This window comes from Zootermopsis nevadensis, unplaced genomic scaffold (genome assembly GCF_977971745.1).
Source record: "Zootermopsis nevadensis isolate Lab colony 2312 unplaced genomic scaffold, Znev_1.0 Znev_ptg000057l, whole genome shotgun sequence".
Classification (NCBI taxonomy): Eukaryota; Metazoa; Arthropoda; class Insecta; order Blattodea; family Termopsidae; genus Zootermopsis; species Zootermopsis nevadensis.
Genome location: NW_028259188.1, coordinates 1,817,953 through 1,832,984, shown reverse-complemented (window position 1 = coordinate 1,832,984; position 15,032 = coordinate 1,817,953). Strand labels below are relative to the sequence as shown.

Sequence of the window (15,032 nt, the reverse complement as noted above, 5' to 3'; positions counted from 1 at the left end):
CCTGCGCGAGAAAGATTGGAATTCGTAAAGCACACCTGTGACGCAGAAGTGCAACAGTCTCGATTGGCAGGCCATAGGGTTCATTTTTCATTTCTTATGCACGCCTGAATGAACCGAATTGAGCACCTTTTCTCACTGTTGTGCAATACGTGACGTCACGCGTTGTATGGGTATAAATAGCAGTTGCCAACCAACAACTGCAGTGAGAAATGGGACGAGGACTGCAGTGAGGACTGGTACAAACACTGCAGTGGGGTCTGGGCGAGGACTGCGGTGAGAAATGGGACGAGGACTGCATTGAGAAATGGGACGAGAACTGCAGTGAGAACTGGGACGAGGACTGCAGTGAGGACTGGTACAAACACTGCAGTGGGGTCTGGGACGAGGACAGCAGTGAGAACTGGAACGAGGACTGCAGTGAGAAATGGGACGAGGACTGCAGTGAGAAATGTTACGAGGACTGCAGTGAGAAATGGGACGAGGACTGCAGTGAGGACTGGGACGAGCACTGCAGTGAGAACTGGGACGAGCACTGCAGTGAGGACTGGTACAAACACTGCAGTGGGGTCTGGGACGAGCACTGCAGTGAGAACTGGAACGAGGACTGCACTGAGAAATGGGACGAGGACTGCAGTGAGAAATGGGACGAGCACTGCAGTGAGAACTGGGACGAGCACTGCAGTGAGGACTGGTACAAACACTGCAGTGGGGTCTGGGACGAGCACTGCAGTGAGAACTGGAACGAGGACTGCACTGAGAAATGGGACGAGGACTGCAGTGAGAAATGGGACGAGCACTGTAGTGAGGACTGGTACAAACACTGCAGTGGGGTCTGGGACGAGCACTGCAGTGAGAAATGGGACGAGGACTGGGACGAGGACTGCAGTGAGAAATGGGACGAGCACTGCAGTGAGAACTGGGACGAGCACTGCAGTGAGAACTCGGACGAGCACTGCAGTGAGGACTGGTACAAACAATGCAGTGGGGTCTGGGACGAGCACTGCAGTGAGAACTGGAACGAGGACTGCACTGAGAAATGGGACGAGGACTGCAGTGAGAAATGGGACGAGGACTGCAGTGAGGACTGGGACGAGGACTGCAGTGAGGACTGGTACAAACACTGCAGTGGGGTCTGGGACGAGGACTGCAGTGAGAACTGGAACGAGGACTGCAGTGAGAAATGGGACGAGGACTGCAGTGAGGACTGGGACGAGGACTGCAGTGAGAAATGGGACGAGGAATGCAGTGAGGACTGGGACGAGGACTGCAGTGAGAAATGGGACGAGGACTGCAGTGAGAAATGGGACGAGAACTGCAGTGAGGATTGGTACAAACACTGCAGTGGGGTCTGGGACGAGGACTGCAGTGAGAACTGGAACGAGGACTGCAGTGAGAAATGGGACGAGGACTGCAGTGAGAAATGGGACGAGGACTGCAGTGAGGACTGGGACGAGGACTGCAGTGAGAAATGGGACGAGGACTGCAGTGAGAAATAGGTCGAGGACTGCAGTGAGGACTGGGGCGAGGACTGCAGTGAGTACTGGGACGAGGACTGCAGTGAGAAATGGGACGAGGACTACAGTGAGGACTGGGACGAGGACTGCAGTGAGCAATGGGACGAGGACTGCAGTGAGGACTGGTACAAACACTGCAGTGGGGTCTGGGCGAGGACTGCAGTGAGAAATGGGACGAGGACTGCAGTGAGGACTGGTACAAACACTGCAGTGGGGTCTGGGCGAGGACTGCAGTGAGAACTAGGACGAGGACTGCAGTGAGAAATGGGACGAGGAATGCAGTGAGGACTGGGACGAGGACTGCAGTGAGAAATGGGACGAGGACTGCAGTGAGAAATGGGACGAGGACTGCAGTGAGGACTGGTACAAACACTGCAGTGGGGTCTGGGCGAGGACTGCAGTGAGAAATGGGACGAGCACTGCAGTGAGAACTGGGACGAGCACTGCAGTGAGGATTGGTACAAACACTGCAGTGGGGTCTGGGACGAGGACTGCAGTGAGAACTGGAACGAGGACTGCAGTGAGAAATGGGACGAGGACTGCAGTGAGAAATGGGACGAGGACTGCAGTGAGGACTGGGACGAGGACTGCAGTGAGAAATGGGACGAGGACTGCAGTGAGAAATGGGACGAGGACTGCAGTGAGGACTGGGACGAGGACTGCAGTGAGAAATGGGACGAGGACTACAGTGAGGACTGGGACGAGGACTGCAGTGAGAAATGGGACGAGGACTGCAGTGAGGACTGGTACAAACACTGCAGTGGGGTCTGGGCGAGGACTGCAGTGAGAAATGGGACGAGCACTGCAGTGAGGACTGGGACGAGCACTGCAGTGAGAACTGGGACGAGGACTGCAGTGAGAAATGGGACGAGGACTGCAGTGAGAAATGGGACGAGGACTGCAGTGAGGACTGGTACAAACACTGCAGTGGGGTATGGGCGAGGACTGCAGTGAGAAATGGGACGAGCACTGCAGTGAGAACTGGGACGAGCACTGCAGTGAGGATTGGTACAAACACTGCAGTGGGGTCTGGGACGAGGACTGCAGTGAGAACTGGAACGAGGACTGCAGTGAGAAATGGGACGAGGACTGCAGTGAGGACTGGGACGAGGACTGCAGTGAGAAATGGGACGAGGACTGTAGTGAGGACTGGTACAAACACTGCAGTGGGGTCTGGGCGAGGACTGCAGTGAGAAATGGGACGAGCACTGCAGTGAGAACTGGGACGAGCACTGCAGTGAGGACTGCTACAAACACTGCAGTGGGGTCTGGGACGAGAACTGGAACGAGGACTGCAGTGAGAAATGGGACGAGGACTGCAGTGAGAAATGGGACGAGGACTGCAGTGACGACTGGGACGAGGACTGCAGTGGTGTCTGGACGAGGACTGCAGTGAGAACTGGGACGAGGACTGCAGTGAGAAATGGGACGAGGACTGCAGTGAGGACTGGGACGAGGACTGCAGTGAGAAATGGGACGAGCACTGCAGTGAGAACTGGGACTAGCACTGCAGTGAGAACTGTGTTATTATTATATTGTAGTATACAAAGTGTTATTTTATATAGAATTTATTGGAAAGTGTTGTTATTAATGTTTTCTAAAGTACACAACACTGTAACAACTGTGGTACATAATATGACATCAGTACTGCAGTATAAGGCAGACATCAGAAAAAGAATATGAGTCCAGCTAGAACATTATCAGAAATGTACTTACATAAGAAAAGTTAATAAAAGTAGTTTCTGATAAATTCTATATAAATACACGTAAAGTACAACATACTGTTAACAATAAAGAGGTTTCACCTGTTTGAAATAAATTAAACAGTGATGTATTACAGATTTTAATAGTTTTAATGGCTATAAAAATTAATACTAAGAATAGAAAGATGTCACATGTTGCAATTATATTTTAATTTCTAACAAATGGGCATACAGAAAAGAACACATTCCATTATATGTGTGAAAATAAATATGGACAATTATTGGTTGAACATGGAAAATTTGATTATACATGGTTTGCCAAACATGTAATATCATACAAAAAATTCCACTGCTGTTTAAAATACAAAACATGGTTTAGCTTTTGTTTATGTGTTGGAGGCTGGAACTGTAAGGACTGCTACCCAGTTGGACAGTAAGTGTAAAAGTTTCTGTATAATAGTGGCTTTATTTAATAATAAATAACTTTCAGTTTTAAACATCTTTATGTTGGTAGCCTCTAACCCCCTTTTCCAACATATTCTGTCCTATGTAGTTCTCTGAGGAATTGTGTTAGTCATCCCTCAGTTCGCTGCATATACCTATTTTCTACTACTGAATTGTAATTTCAAACAGATGTTGCAAGAAAACAAAGAAGTCTCCTCACAGACTTGTCTCTTTTATAAAATTTCACACTCAGTGAGAAGGTGCAGCATGTAGCATGACCACACAGTGACGTCATGACATTGGAAAACATGCACTGAGATAGAAGGTGACAGTGCTAACAAATTATAAGAGTTACCTGCACAGTAAAGCAGTGCAAACATTTTGTAGAGAACCAGATGTCTTCATTTGAATTTCCTGACTCCATACTGAAATGTGCAAGGACTTACTCTAATATACAGGTCTGGCCATTACATTATTGTAATGACTTTCTATGCTAAATCTTGAACGAATATTCTCATTAATTGATTTCTTATTATAGTGGCGACTGAAGTCTGCAACTGGTACAAAATCTTCACTCATTGGATAACGTTCTGCCCCAAGCTCCAGTACATTCATGCGCTGGTATTTATGAAAATTCAGTTTGCCTTCTTCATAGTGACCCATCTTATGCACCAGCTCAAGTTCCTTCACAATCTGTATGAAGCTCAGGACACAGAACCACTGGTAGAAGAGAAATACTGCAAACAAATGAAGTAACATGTATTGTGGGCACATTATTTTCCAATTGGACAATGCATTGTCACTTCGGCTCTGAATATGGAGACAGTATGCTTCTCTGAAACACTGGTATCTATCAGCCAGTCCACATGGCACCAGAACCAAAAAGAACATCATCCTCGCCACAATGTGAAAACTTCAAATCTCACTTAGAAAACACTGTCTGTGAGTCTGGACACTGTTACATCATAATAACTAGGCATCTGCTTGAACATGAAAATGTTACTGTCTAAATTAGCTACTTCTTATAGTTACTTTCTGCCAAAATAATTCAAATTAGAAGGGGGTAGAAGGACAAGAGATTAATTTAATTTTAGTGTTCATTTTGTTAATATATCTTAAATTAGAGAAGGAAAGGAGAACAGGATTGAATTAAACAAAACAGAAGATTTCCACCTTAAGATTGCATCGAAGTTTGGGGGAAGATAAGACGAAGGAAATTCTTTCTTTATGCCCTTTTCATTCCTATCTTGAGCATAGGGGCCTCCTTTCAGATGTTTTTTGATCTATTTAGACATTTGATAGAACTCCTTGGATGAGTGATCAGTCCACCTGTACACAGAACAGAACATCACAGAAAGACATGCCTTGAGTGGGATTCGAACCCATGGTCCCAGTGTCTGAGAGCACGAAGCCCACGCCCCAGACTGTGTGGCCACTGTAACCGGCAAGAAGGAAATTAGTAGATAATAAACATTTTATTTAATTCCATATTTTTATTGCCAGGAAACCTTAATTCCCAAAAAATGTAATATTCCTAATTTCAAGGCTTTGAAAGGAGTAATGTCTTTCTGTACATAGCAGACTGACCTGAATATCTGAAAACAAGATATTAGGCAAGATCTGCAGGTAAAAACTTAGTAACATTGTGAAAAGAATTAGTGAAGTGAAATGGAGTATAATGTGGTGGAGATGTACATTATGCACAGATGACAGCAGCATTCTTTGAGAGCACAAAAAATTAAGACTGTGAATACATGACTGGTGTGAAAACAAACTGATGAAATTATACAGTAAGAGAAATGAAAACGTTTCTATGAAAGAACATGGAAGAATGGAGAATACTTTATCATACGATAATTGAACCACGTGGAAATGTCAATTAATGATGATAATTTGACAATACCTCGACATACAAGTTTCACTTCTAACTGTTTTCAGTATGCCAAAGTGGCTTATTTAGATCTGGACTGAGTGCAAGTTTTAATGCAAGAATAATAAAGATTGTAGGATTTGAGGTTTTCGCTGCAGTAAGTCTGAAGATGATTGTTAACCATTTTCTTGGTATACTGGGTCTTTACATCATAGCTTTGAGTGAGAGGCATATCAAAGAATATAAGATAGATTTTTTTATAAATAGAAATGAAATGTAGATAAAATATTTTAAAGGACTCTGATACCTATTTATTTTTGATTTAAACTTTTTGTAATTAAAACACTGAACTAAAAATTATGAGCAATATCAACATCATAAGGAGCACATCACATTAACCTATTATAAAAAACTGTACAACCACACTATATTGCATGAAATTCTTGTACGATGGATTTCTAGAACTTACATAAGACAAAGCCTCCTAGTAAACCAAGGTCTGCAATGTTCTCCTTTACCAGTAACATGGCAATAACAAAGCTGGTGGTCAAGAAGACTAGCCGAGCAATTTCCAGCACAAGAAATGGGTACACACACCACAGGGACACCCGAGTGTTAGAATAAGGACATTTTTTTATAATTTTTATATGCACACAGTAACACATGTATACTGATACAAGCACACACACATGAGGCAAAGTATCTACCATTCAGCGCTCTAGTTTCATTGAATAAAAAATTGTTTGTTTCAATATAAAATAAAATGCTCTCACTTGTGGGCATATAATTTGACAGTCTGTTTATCATTTAATTCTCTATTTAAAATTGTCACCCCATTATTAGGTAACTTTATAATAGTGTCATATCACATGATTCATGACCATATCTTTTAACCTATATGTATGTGCCAGACCACTCACATGCTGTTATTTTACATTCCTGCTACCGCTGGATGTATAACTACTTCTGAGCAGTATCTTGCTTTTGTCTAGTAGACAAGGCACTGGTACTCAGGTAAGGGAGCTTCAAGTTTTTCACCAATATATGCTATTATTATGTATTCTTCTGTTTTATGGGAAAGGAGGTATGAGTATGGTATACTGTTGCATACCATACTGACAGGAAAAGAACCCTCCCTCTAAATAATGTTTGAAAATAAAAAATGAACAGTAATTTGACTCAGCATTTGACTCCAGTCAGTTAACTTACACAGTTCTCTGACAGTGCCAGCCCATCTCTGAGGACCATGTCCCACAGAAATTTCATGCATTGCTGTAAAAAAATGAGTTTGATTCATTTCTAATTTGTCTGCAATTAGTATAGCAGGAAAAGGTTTTTCAGATTTGGTGGTTAAGTTTCAAAATGTTCATGAACAAATTGTAGCTTTAATGCAGTTTTGCACTTATTATGGTATTCAGTAAATTTGCTTTGTAGTCTGTTCTGTTCTTGGATCTAACAAGATGCCTGTTCCTCCCTGATTTGTTTGAAGCTTCTGAATTCATAAAGAATGGCTGTATCACAGTTTCCATAAGTTGATGTGACTGTTGCAGTTATATTTTTGTTATGGTTGAAAGTTCATTAAGAACCTTGATTTTGCATATTAGGCAATCAAAAAAAGTTACACTTTAGGAACCCAATACTTTTCATCCTTAAGCCAACAAGACAAGAATTACCATTTTTTAAACAGTAGTGTGAAAAACCTGTCATTGATAATGCATGAAGAAACAAGTATACTTTTGTTTCTTTCCTTGTGTATTTTCTGGTAGTGAATTTGTATGAACTAAAATTAATGTACAGGCTTTAAAATTATCAGAACAACAAAGAACATGCTTTTCCACAACAAGATTACTGTGAATTTAAAAATAATTCACACAAAAACGAACAGTGTATACAGCCTCCGTCTAGGAACACTCACGTGACTTACATTTACGCAAACGAATCTGCAGAAACAATCAATATTTTAGACGTCAGTTACAAGAGTTACTCCATTCTGACATTTGCTAATATGAACAAGTGTTGTAGGATCATAATCTCTTTAAACCCAGATCGAAGTCTTGATTAATAATGTTCCATAAAGTTTACCAGAGAATGTTTGTTTCTTCAAGATGTTTGCAAATAGCTCGGAATTTTGTTCTGACGAGCCGAAGGAAATCAAAATTTTCTGTGAATGATACCTTTCTCTTTCTGATGACCGATGATTGACATTGTTCTTGAATGTTATCTGCGAAATTTTGTTAGTGGAAATCGAGCCCCTACTAAAGGTAAAGGGCCAGAGGAGGGAACCCATATTCAGAACTGACCTGCTTCTTCCTTTGATGTAAATGATATTTTAATTTTCTGTTGTGATAACGCTCTACTAAAATATTTCACGATCACCGTTGATAAATGACTAAAACATGGCGATACTTATTGTACCTTTTTCTTTTACATTATCAAGCTGAAAATTAGAAATTACTAAAAATGCTGTAGACCGTACGCTCTTGAACAACATTTCTTTATGGTTGATTATTGATTAAACAGCATTCATTGAAGGACTGCAAGAATTAACTTGTGTTTTCAAGTTGCAAATTAATCAGATTGTTGCATGGAATTGGTGTGACTAGGTCAGTGACCCTCCAAAGGAGATTCAAAGCATAAACATTATAGGAGTATGTGTTTAACAAAAATAATTCTGATTATATACATGCTTATACTTGCACTTATACATTACACTCTGTCATGATTGCAAGGAACACAAGCATTGAACAAAAAAGACTAAACTCTAACAACATGGTTTGAGCATGGGTGGAGAATGGTCAAGTTCTCCATCACATCAGCTTGAATTTATGTAGTTTCTCCTGTTGGGACATAATAAGTCAACTGAAACGTTATGTGTCACTATGATCAGATTTTTTCAGCAGGAAGTAATAAGAAAAATTAACAAAACAAATAGGAATACTCATGAAGAACAAAAATTAAGACAAAATCAGAAATCATTAAAACCAAACAAAGAACATAAGCCAGAAACATTGATGATTTGAACACTCAAATTGGCATGATTAGATAATACCTGCTTGTCATTAGTACCCACCCACAGAACATACAGAACCTTAAATAACCTATCATGGCCTGTTGGACTGCCCTGTAACTTGCAAATCTTTTTTGCTGATTGATTGATCTCATAACTAGGTTGGCTGATCGAATTGGTCATACACACCATGTGAGCCAATGTCTTGTGTTTCATTTTCCTGCTGTTAGTTTTGATCTGCAAAATCCTAGCTTTATCCTAACCTGTCCACTGATCTTCATAAATATGTTGGACCAGTTTTGATTATTTGAGATACTGCGCATGTTTCGAGAATTATACTGCTGTCACCAACATATCATCTTTCATATACATAAGGAATGTTGCAAGTGTAATGTGGCATCTGTCACTTGAGGATGGAAGCAGATCCACCATCTGAAACATTCTCTTTGGAATACTAGACCATGGAAAAAGTCTGGAAACCCAGTACTAATAGTAACATACCACTACCAGAACTCTTTAGAATTAATTATACTTAAAGTTATAATTTAAAAGTAAGTTACTTCAATACTAGATATTTATACAGACAATAAAATAAAGATCAAATTTAATTCCAAGTTATCTGTATCTTCACCAATCAATCGTGGGTGTCCACTATCCCCAACTTTGTTCAGTGTATACTTGAATGAAATACAACATGTTTGGGAAACAGAAAAAATAAAAGGATTTCCAATCTCAAGAATACAAGCTTAAAAACAATCCTTTTTGCTATTGACCAAGTACTAATCTCAACTTCAGGAAAAGATTTACAAATATCAATTTATAAGATGAATAAGTTAATAAATAAATACAGGGTGACGATCTCAACAGAAAAGACAAAGACAATGGCATTCTGTGGCTGAGAACCAGCAAGAAGTAAAATAGTAATAGACAACAAAATTATTGTACAAATAAACACTTTTAATTACCTTGGTTGTTCCCTATCATATGAAGCAGAAAAAGACATAGATATCAAACTTTCAGAATTCCTGAAAGTTACTGGCCTTATCAGCATGATTTTTAAACCATCAGAAGTCCAAAAACGAACTAGAATAAAAATATATAATACTTTGGCACTACCAACAATTTTATATGGCATTGAAAACTGGACAATGAAAAAGAGGACAAAAACAGAATTACAGTTGCTGACATGAAATTTATGAGATGCACTGCAAAGTACACTTGGATGGCCTATAAAAGAAATGAAGACACACTTAAAGAGTTAAAAACAAAACCCATTTTAGACAAGATTTTGAAATATAAAAACAATTGGCTTCAACATGTTAACAGAATGCAGAGAGACAGACTTCCCAAATTATTAAAAACTACACACACTGTGGACAAAGAAACCCTGGAAGACCACAGAAGAGGCTTTTAGACTATGAGACCAGAACAGGTCAATAAGACCAAACTCCTTGACTGTTTGATGATGATGAAATAGGTTACTTATGCTTAAAATAAAAATAAATATTACAGAATTATTAAAATTGTGATTTTAAGCTAGTTTCATGACCATTCTGTACCACTTTGTATGTGTGGCTCTTTCCTAGACTTGCTTGATCCTCACATAAAAATGAAATAATGTTATAGTAGCTATGGGCTTCATTATCTACACTTTGTGGCAAGGAAACTGTGATAATATTATAACTTATCTCACGTTGAAGGCTGAGCCTGTCGCAGAAGCTGCCTGCAGAAGTATTGACTGTCTTTCTTCTCTTTCAGTACTTGGAGTTATTGGGGTAATGCATATATTTGGCAGAAGAGGGAACCTCTATTACACTGGTGGCATAAATTGCGAGGTGGATCTGTGAAATAACTGTTGATTGTGTAGGGAAATATATAATTTTGTACATTCAGTGTTCATTTGAAACAAGTAAATTGTGTATTGTGTTGGACGCTATTATTTCTGAAATAGCTTATTCAGGTTGTTGATATGTAAGCTCCTGTCTGTAAATCTAATTTTAAGAACTGGCTGTATTATTTGAAGGATACATGTAAATAAGCAGTGCTTTGTTTGAATGATGTCATGTACTGGTATGTTTCAGTATTACTATCGTATGCTTGTTGTGTTGTGTTTCTCTTTGCTCTAATTGTACATAATCTATTATAAGAAAAATAGTACTTTCAGTTGTTTAGTACTTCAAAATTTTGTTCCTACTCTGCTTGCATCATCAATACATTTGCCAATCTTAAAAAAATGATTACTTTTATTCTGGGTGTCCTAATTTTCTATTTTTTTTATTTATTTATTTACAAGTTCCAAGAATCCAATAGTGGATATAGAACACGTCACAAACTCAAGTATAAAAACATAAAATACATACATTAAAAAATTACATCTAGACAAGCAGCGTACTAAATTCAAGACAATATAATTATTATTTTTATTACAATAGTTATCCAATTAAGTACTCATCCACAGTGTAAAACGAGTGAGTAATTAAGAAATGCCTTAATGCAACCTTGAACTTTTTAAAATTATTTGAGGTATTCTTAACCTCTGTGGGTAATTTATTGAATATCTTTATACCCGCATAGTGAACTCCTTTCTGATAGATAGTTAAATTGGCTTGGGGTAGATACAAATTTTGTCTCTGTCTAGTATCAATAGTATGAGAGTCAATGTTTGATGGAAAAAGAGTTTTGTTTTGTAATACAAACAATAATAAAGAAAATATATATTGTGATGCCAACGGTAAGATATCTAATTCTTTGAATATATTTCTACACGATACTCTATTGCCACATCCCATCATTGTTCTAATTGCCTTTTTCTGAAGGAGAAAAATAGTGTAACTACTAGATGAATTTCCCCAGAAAATGATGCCATAGCTCATTAAGGAATGAAAGAAAGCATAATAAATTGTCTTTAGTACTGAAATAGACATATATGGTTTCATAATTCTAATTACATAGCAAGCCTTGCTCAATTTTTTAATAAGTAGATCAATATGATTCTTCCAAGTTAATGCACCATCAATCATAATTCCCAAGAATTTAGTACAGAAGATATTATTAATGAATTTATTATTATAACTTATTGTGACAGTATCTGACATTTTTCTCTTAATTTTAAAATTAATATAATGTGTCTTATTAAAGTTTAGTGATAATCTGTTCATTCTAAACCATCTATTTATATTTTCAAATGTTGCATGAATGTGTTTATTAAAGTCGTTTGTATTAGAATGAGAAAATAGGATGCTAGTATCATCAGCAAAAATTATAGGTGTAGCAAGTTTAGTTATTATAGTATGCACTGCTAATGTGTGCTTTCATAAAAACCATTCTCCTACAAAATGTTGTATTGTGCTCATGGAAAAAGAAGTAGGACAACAAATTTCTTCAAAATTATTGTTAGTGTAATAGTGAAATATGTTTAAGTCCATTATCATGGCAATTTTCACTATCACCAGTTATTCTTCTGGAAAGGTAAAAACTCCCCACAGAACCAGTCGGTAAATTATTAAGTTTATTTTATATTTTAATTCACACCACAATGCTTTTACCCTGTCCAGTGGGTGTGGTGTGTCCACTACAATTACCATAGTATGATGTTTGTAGATTCAACAAATATAATGATTTTCAGCTGTGTAAACACACATGCCATGTTCATTGGCCCTTTGTTTTAGTTTTTAATATTATAAAGTGGTTTGTGTAGTCCTGACTTCAAGCCCTACCTGGCCAAAATCATGGTGAAACCTAATAAAAAGGTTGTGATTAGATGATGAAATATGTGGTGAACAGAGATTAATTTAGTGTTTATTCAGAGAGTGAATTGAGTGATAGTGACTGTGAAGTGATATGGTTGTGAAATTTTTGTTTGCTAGTAAACAGAGTGACACCATGAGAACAACACGTGAAAAAACAAGGAAGGCAAAATTAAGGAAAGGAGATAATGTGGCAGTATGCAAGGACAGATTGGTGATCATGAAGGGGAAGGACAAGAGTATCACTCATGATGAAAAATTGATCCATGTTAGGGTTTGAGACCGAGATGTCAAGAAGCCTAAAGTAGTTATTTAATATAATTCAGTGATAGGAGGAATGAATATGAGTAATGCTTACCTGATAAGCTCCTGCAGCACTATGAACAGGCTGAAGAAGTTCTGTCAGAAACACTTTCATCATTTTATTGACATCTATTGCACCATTTCTTACTTCCTGTAAAAAAAGAAAAAGAAAAATCAAGGCAAAATTACTAGGTTGGAATTCCAGTACAGACTTATAGAGAACTTGATTTCAAAGCACCACAAAATTGAAATAAGGCCCTCAGACTGCCACACCAACTGCTATATATATGCAGCTAGGATACATTGCTGCTACAGCTTCCAAGCAGGACCTATATGGGTGGTGCAAATATTTCAAGGACCAATTACTTGGTATTATCAGTAAATCACATAACAGGACATTGTGATATTTTGATCTGAGCATATTCCACATTTATGTTCACTCAACTTCTGTGTAGTGATCCATCTCTTTAACATCTGCTATCTGTAAGCTGTGTTCAGCTGAACTTCCACCAACTTTGTCACAGGTGTATGTTTAGTGTTTCAAATCTGAACATTTGCCCGTAGGGTTGCATAATGTATTGTGTATGTCAGAAATTAAGTATTTACAACCTTATTTCAGCTAGATTCCTTGTCAGTGGCATAATGATCAATAATAATGATAACGTTCTCAGTATTTCTAAAAATGTAAACATAAATGTCATGTAAGGGCCACATTTGTTGAAATAAGCATGCTGTGTGCTGTCTGACAGTTCATCTTTCAATCATCGTTTGTTTGGTAATTTTATATTTAAAAATGGCCCAGATATTGAATTTGAAAGAGTAAATAACTTAAGGTTAAGCCATCTTTTGTTCGTGTATCTGGAACTCTTTCGTATCCTTATCGTGTTAAGTGTGGAGTGCCTCAGGGTTCCACCCTAGGCCCCTTACTTTTTAATATATTCATTAATGACATCTGCGACTCCATACATAATTCACAGTGCCTTTTATTTGCTGATGACTTAAAGATGTATCGGAGTATCAGCGATGTTGATGACTGCAAACTGTTGCAGGACGACATCCATTCAGTGCAAAATTGGTGTCTTGTGAATGGGATGCAACTTAATTTAAGTAAAACGACTGTTATATCATTCACCCGGAAGACAAACAGTATTTATTTTAATTACAAATTGTGTAACAACCTGGTGGCACGCTCCCATTGTGTTAAAGATCTCGGTGTTCTACTGGACTGTAAGCTCTATTTTCACCAGCATATCAACTATATATTATCACAGAGCTTGAAAATGCTAGGTTTGATTCGGTACATTACTTCTTCCTTCTCCACTGTTGATAGCCTTTTGGTCTTGTACAGTACCTTAGTCCGTTCCAAAATTGAGTATGCTTCTGTTGTTTGGAACTCTATTACTAATACTGATTCCTTTAAATTGGAAAGGATTCAAAGGAAATTTGTAGCTCTATGTTACGCTAGATTCTTTAATGGCGTTTGTGGCTATAATTATGACGATATATTAGTTAGATTAAATTTCTTATCCTTACATTTAAGGAGGAGGCTTTTGGATACTCTATTCCTCGTGAATATTTTTAAAGGCAAAATTAGTTGCTCATCTGTTGTTGATACAGTTAGTCTCTGCATACCTACTAGGTCTTTCAGAGACTATTCTACCTTTGTAAGACTTGAGGTTCTCACAGCGGTGAGTATGAAGATATCCATCTTCTGGGTTATTGCGCTGTGTAGTCTGGTCGATGTTAACCAACGTTTCAGAGGTCATATGACAGAGGCAGTATGACCTCTGAAACGTTGGTTAACATCGACCAGACTACACAGCGCAATAACCCAGAAGAAGGATATCTTCTTATTCTACCTTTACTGTACAACATAATTTCAAGGCCAGTCTCTCTGCCAGATGTGTTTCTGCTGCCAATGCAGTCTGTAGGAGCATCGACATCTTTAACAAAGATTGCATTTTGCTTGCTGAGGTCAGTCAGCTTTTTGAACAATAATCATGGTATTTTATTGTTTACTTAGTATGACATTTTATTGTGTATGTTTTTTGTTCAATATTAAACTGTTTCTAGTATAATTATTATTTTATTTATCTATAACATTTAGTTATGACTTATTTTGCAATAAATCAATATTGTACAGTTATGTTTTCAGTTCTTTGTTTGTTTGCTTTTGTATTGTAATGTCTGCTCACTGCTGTGAGAACCTCATATATGCAATTAATTCACTCCTTCACACTTTTATAAGCTCCTGTACTTAATCCTCCATTAGCATATGAATGCCCAAGTACTGAATCAATTGCACTCAAGCCGTGAGAACCTTACATTTCATCAGGCATGATGTATATACTACCAAAGGAAATAGCATTTTACAGTCCGTGAAATGTTGTCTATCATCCCAAGGTTGGTAGGTCTCTGTGGTTGGTATTAGTAATTGCATCATAA

At 38.2% G+C, this 15,032-nt stretch overlaps 2 protein-coding genes across 7 annotated transcripts in view; one reads left to right on the top strand and one right to left on the bottom strand.

The window, feature by feature from the left end:
* Positions 1 to 15,032, top strand: part of LOC147871394 (uncharacterized) — a 163,055-nt gene that overhangs the window by 57,470 nt on the left and 90,553 nt on the right. The gene's annotated exons all lie outside the window — the stretch shown is intronic.
* On the bottom strand, positions 3,411 to 14,983 carry LOC147871402 (uncharacterized). Of its 6 annotated transcripts, none has more exons than XM_087361244.1 (3): positions 14,248 to 14,340; positions 12,643 to 12,738; positions 3,411 to 4,398 (listed from the first exon to the last, which is right to left on the bottom strand). In XM_087361244.1, the coding sequence occupies exons 1-3, from the start codon at positions 14,293 to 14,295 to the stop codon at positions 4,366 to 4,368; spliced, it is 177 nt and encodes a 58-aa protein (XP_087217370.1). In that variant the 5' UTR covers positions 14,296 to 14,340; the 3' UTR covers positions 3,411 to 4,365. The 6 variants fall into 6 exon arrangements, 4 of the variants coding, with proteins under 4 accessions (XP_087217370.1, XP_087217367.1, XP_087217369.1 ...); XM_087361243.1 differs by lacking the exon at positions 3,411 to 4,398 and adding an exon at positions 8,838 to 10,390; XM_087361242.1 differs by lacking the exon at positions 3,411 to 4,398 and adding an exon at positions 8,838 to 10,379.

What these genes read in the sequence shown, in the direction of transcription:
- LOC147871402 (XM_087361241.1), bottom strand. Translation starts at nt 6,058, where the DNA reads ATGTTACTGGTAAAGGAGAACATTGCAGACCTTGGTTTACTAGGAGGC. An exon ending in ACTAGGAGGCTTTGTCTTAT is followed by an intron (nt 4,399 to 6,000) that starts GTAAGTTCTAGA and finishes ATTTGTTTGCAG; the next exon opens with TATTTCTCTTCTACCAGTGG.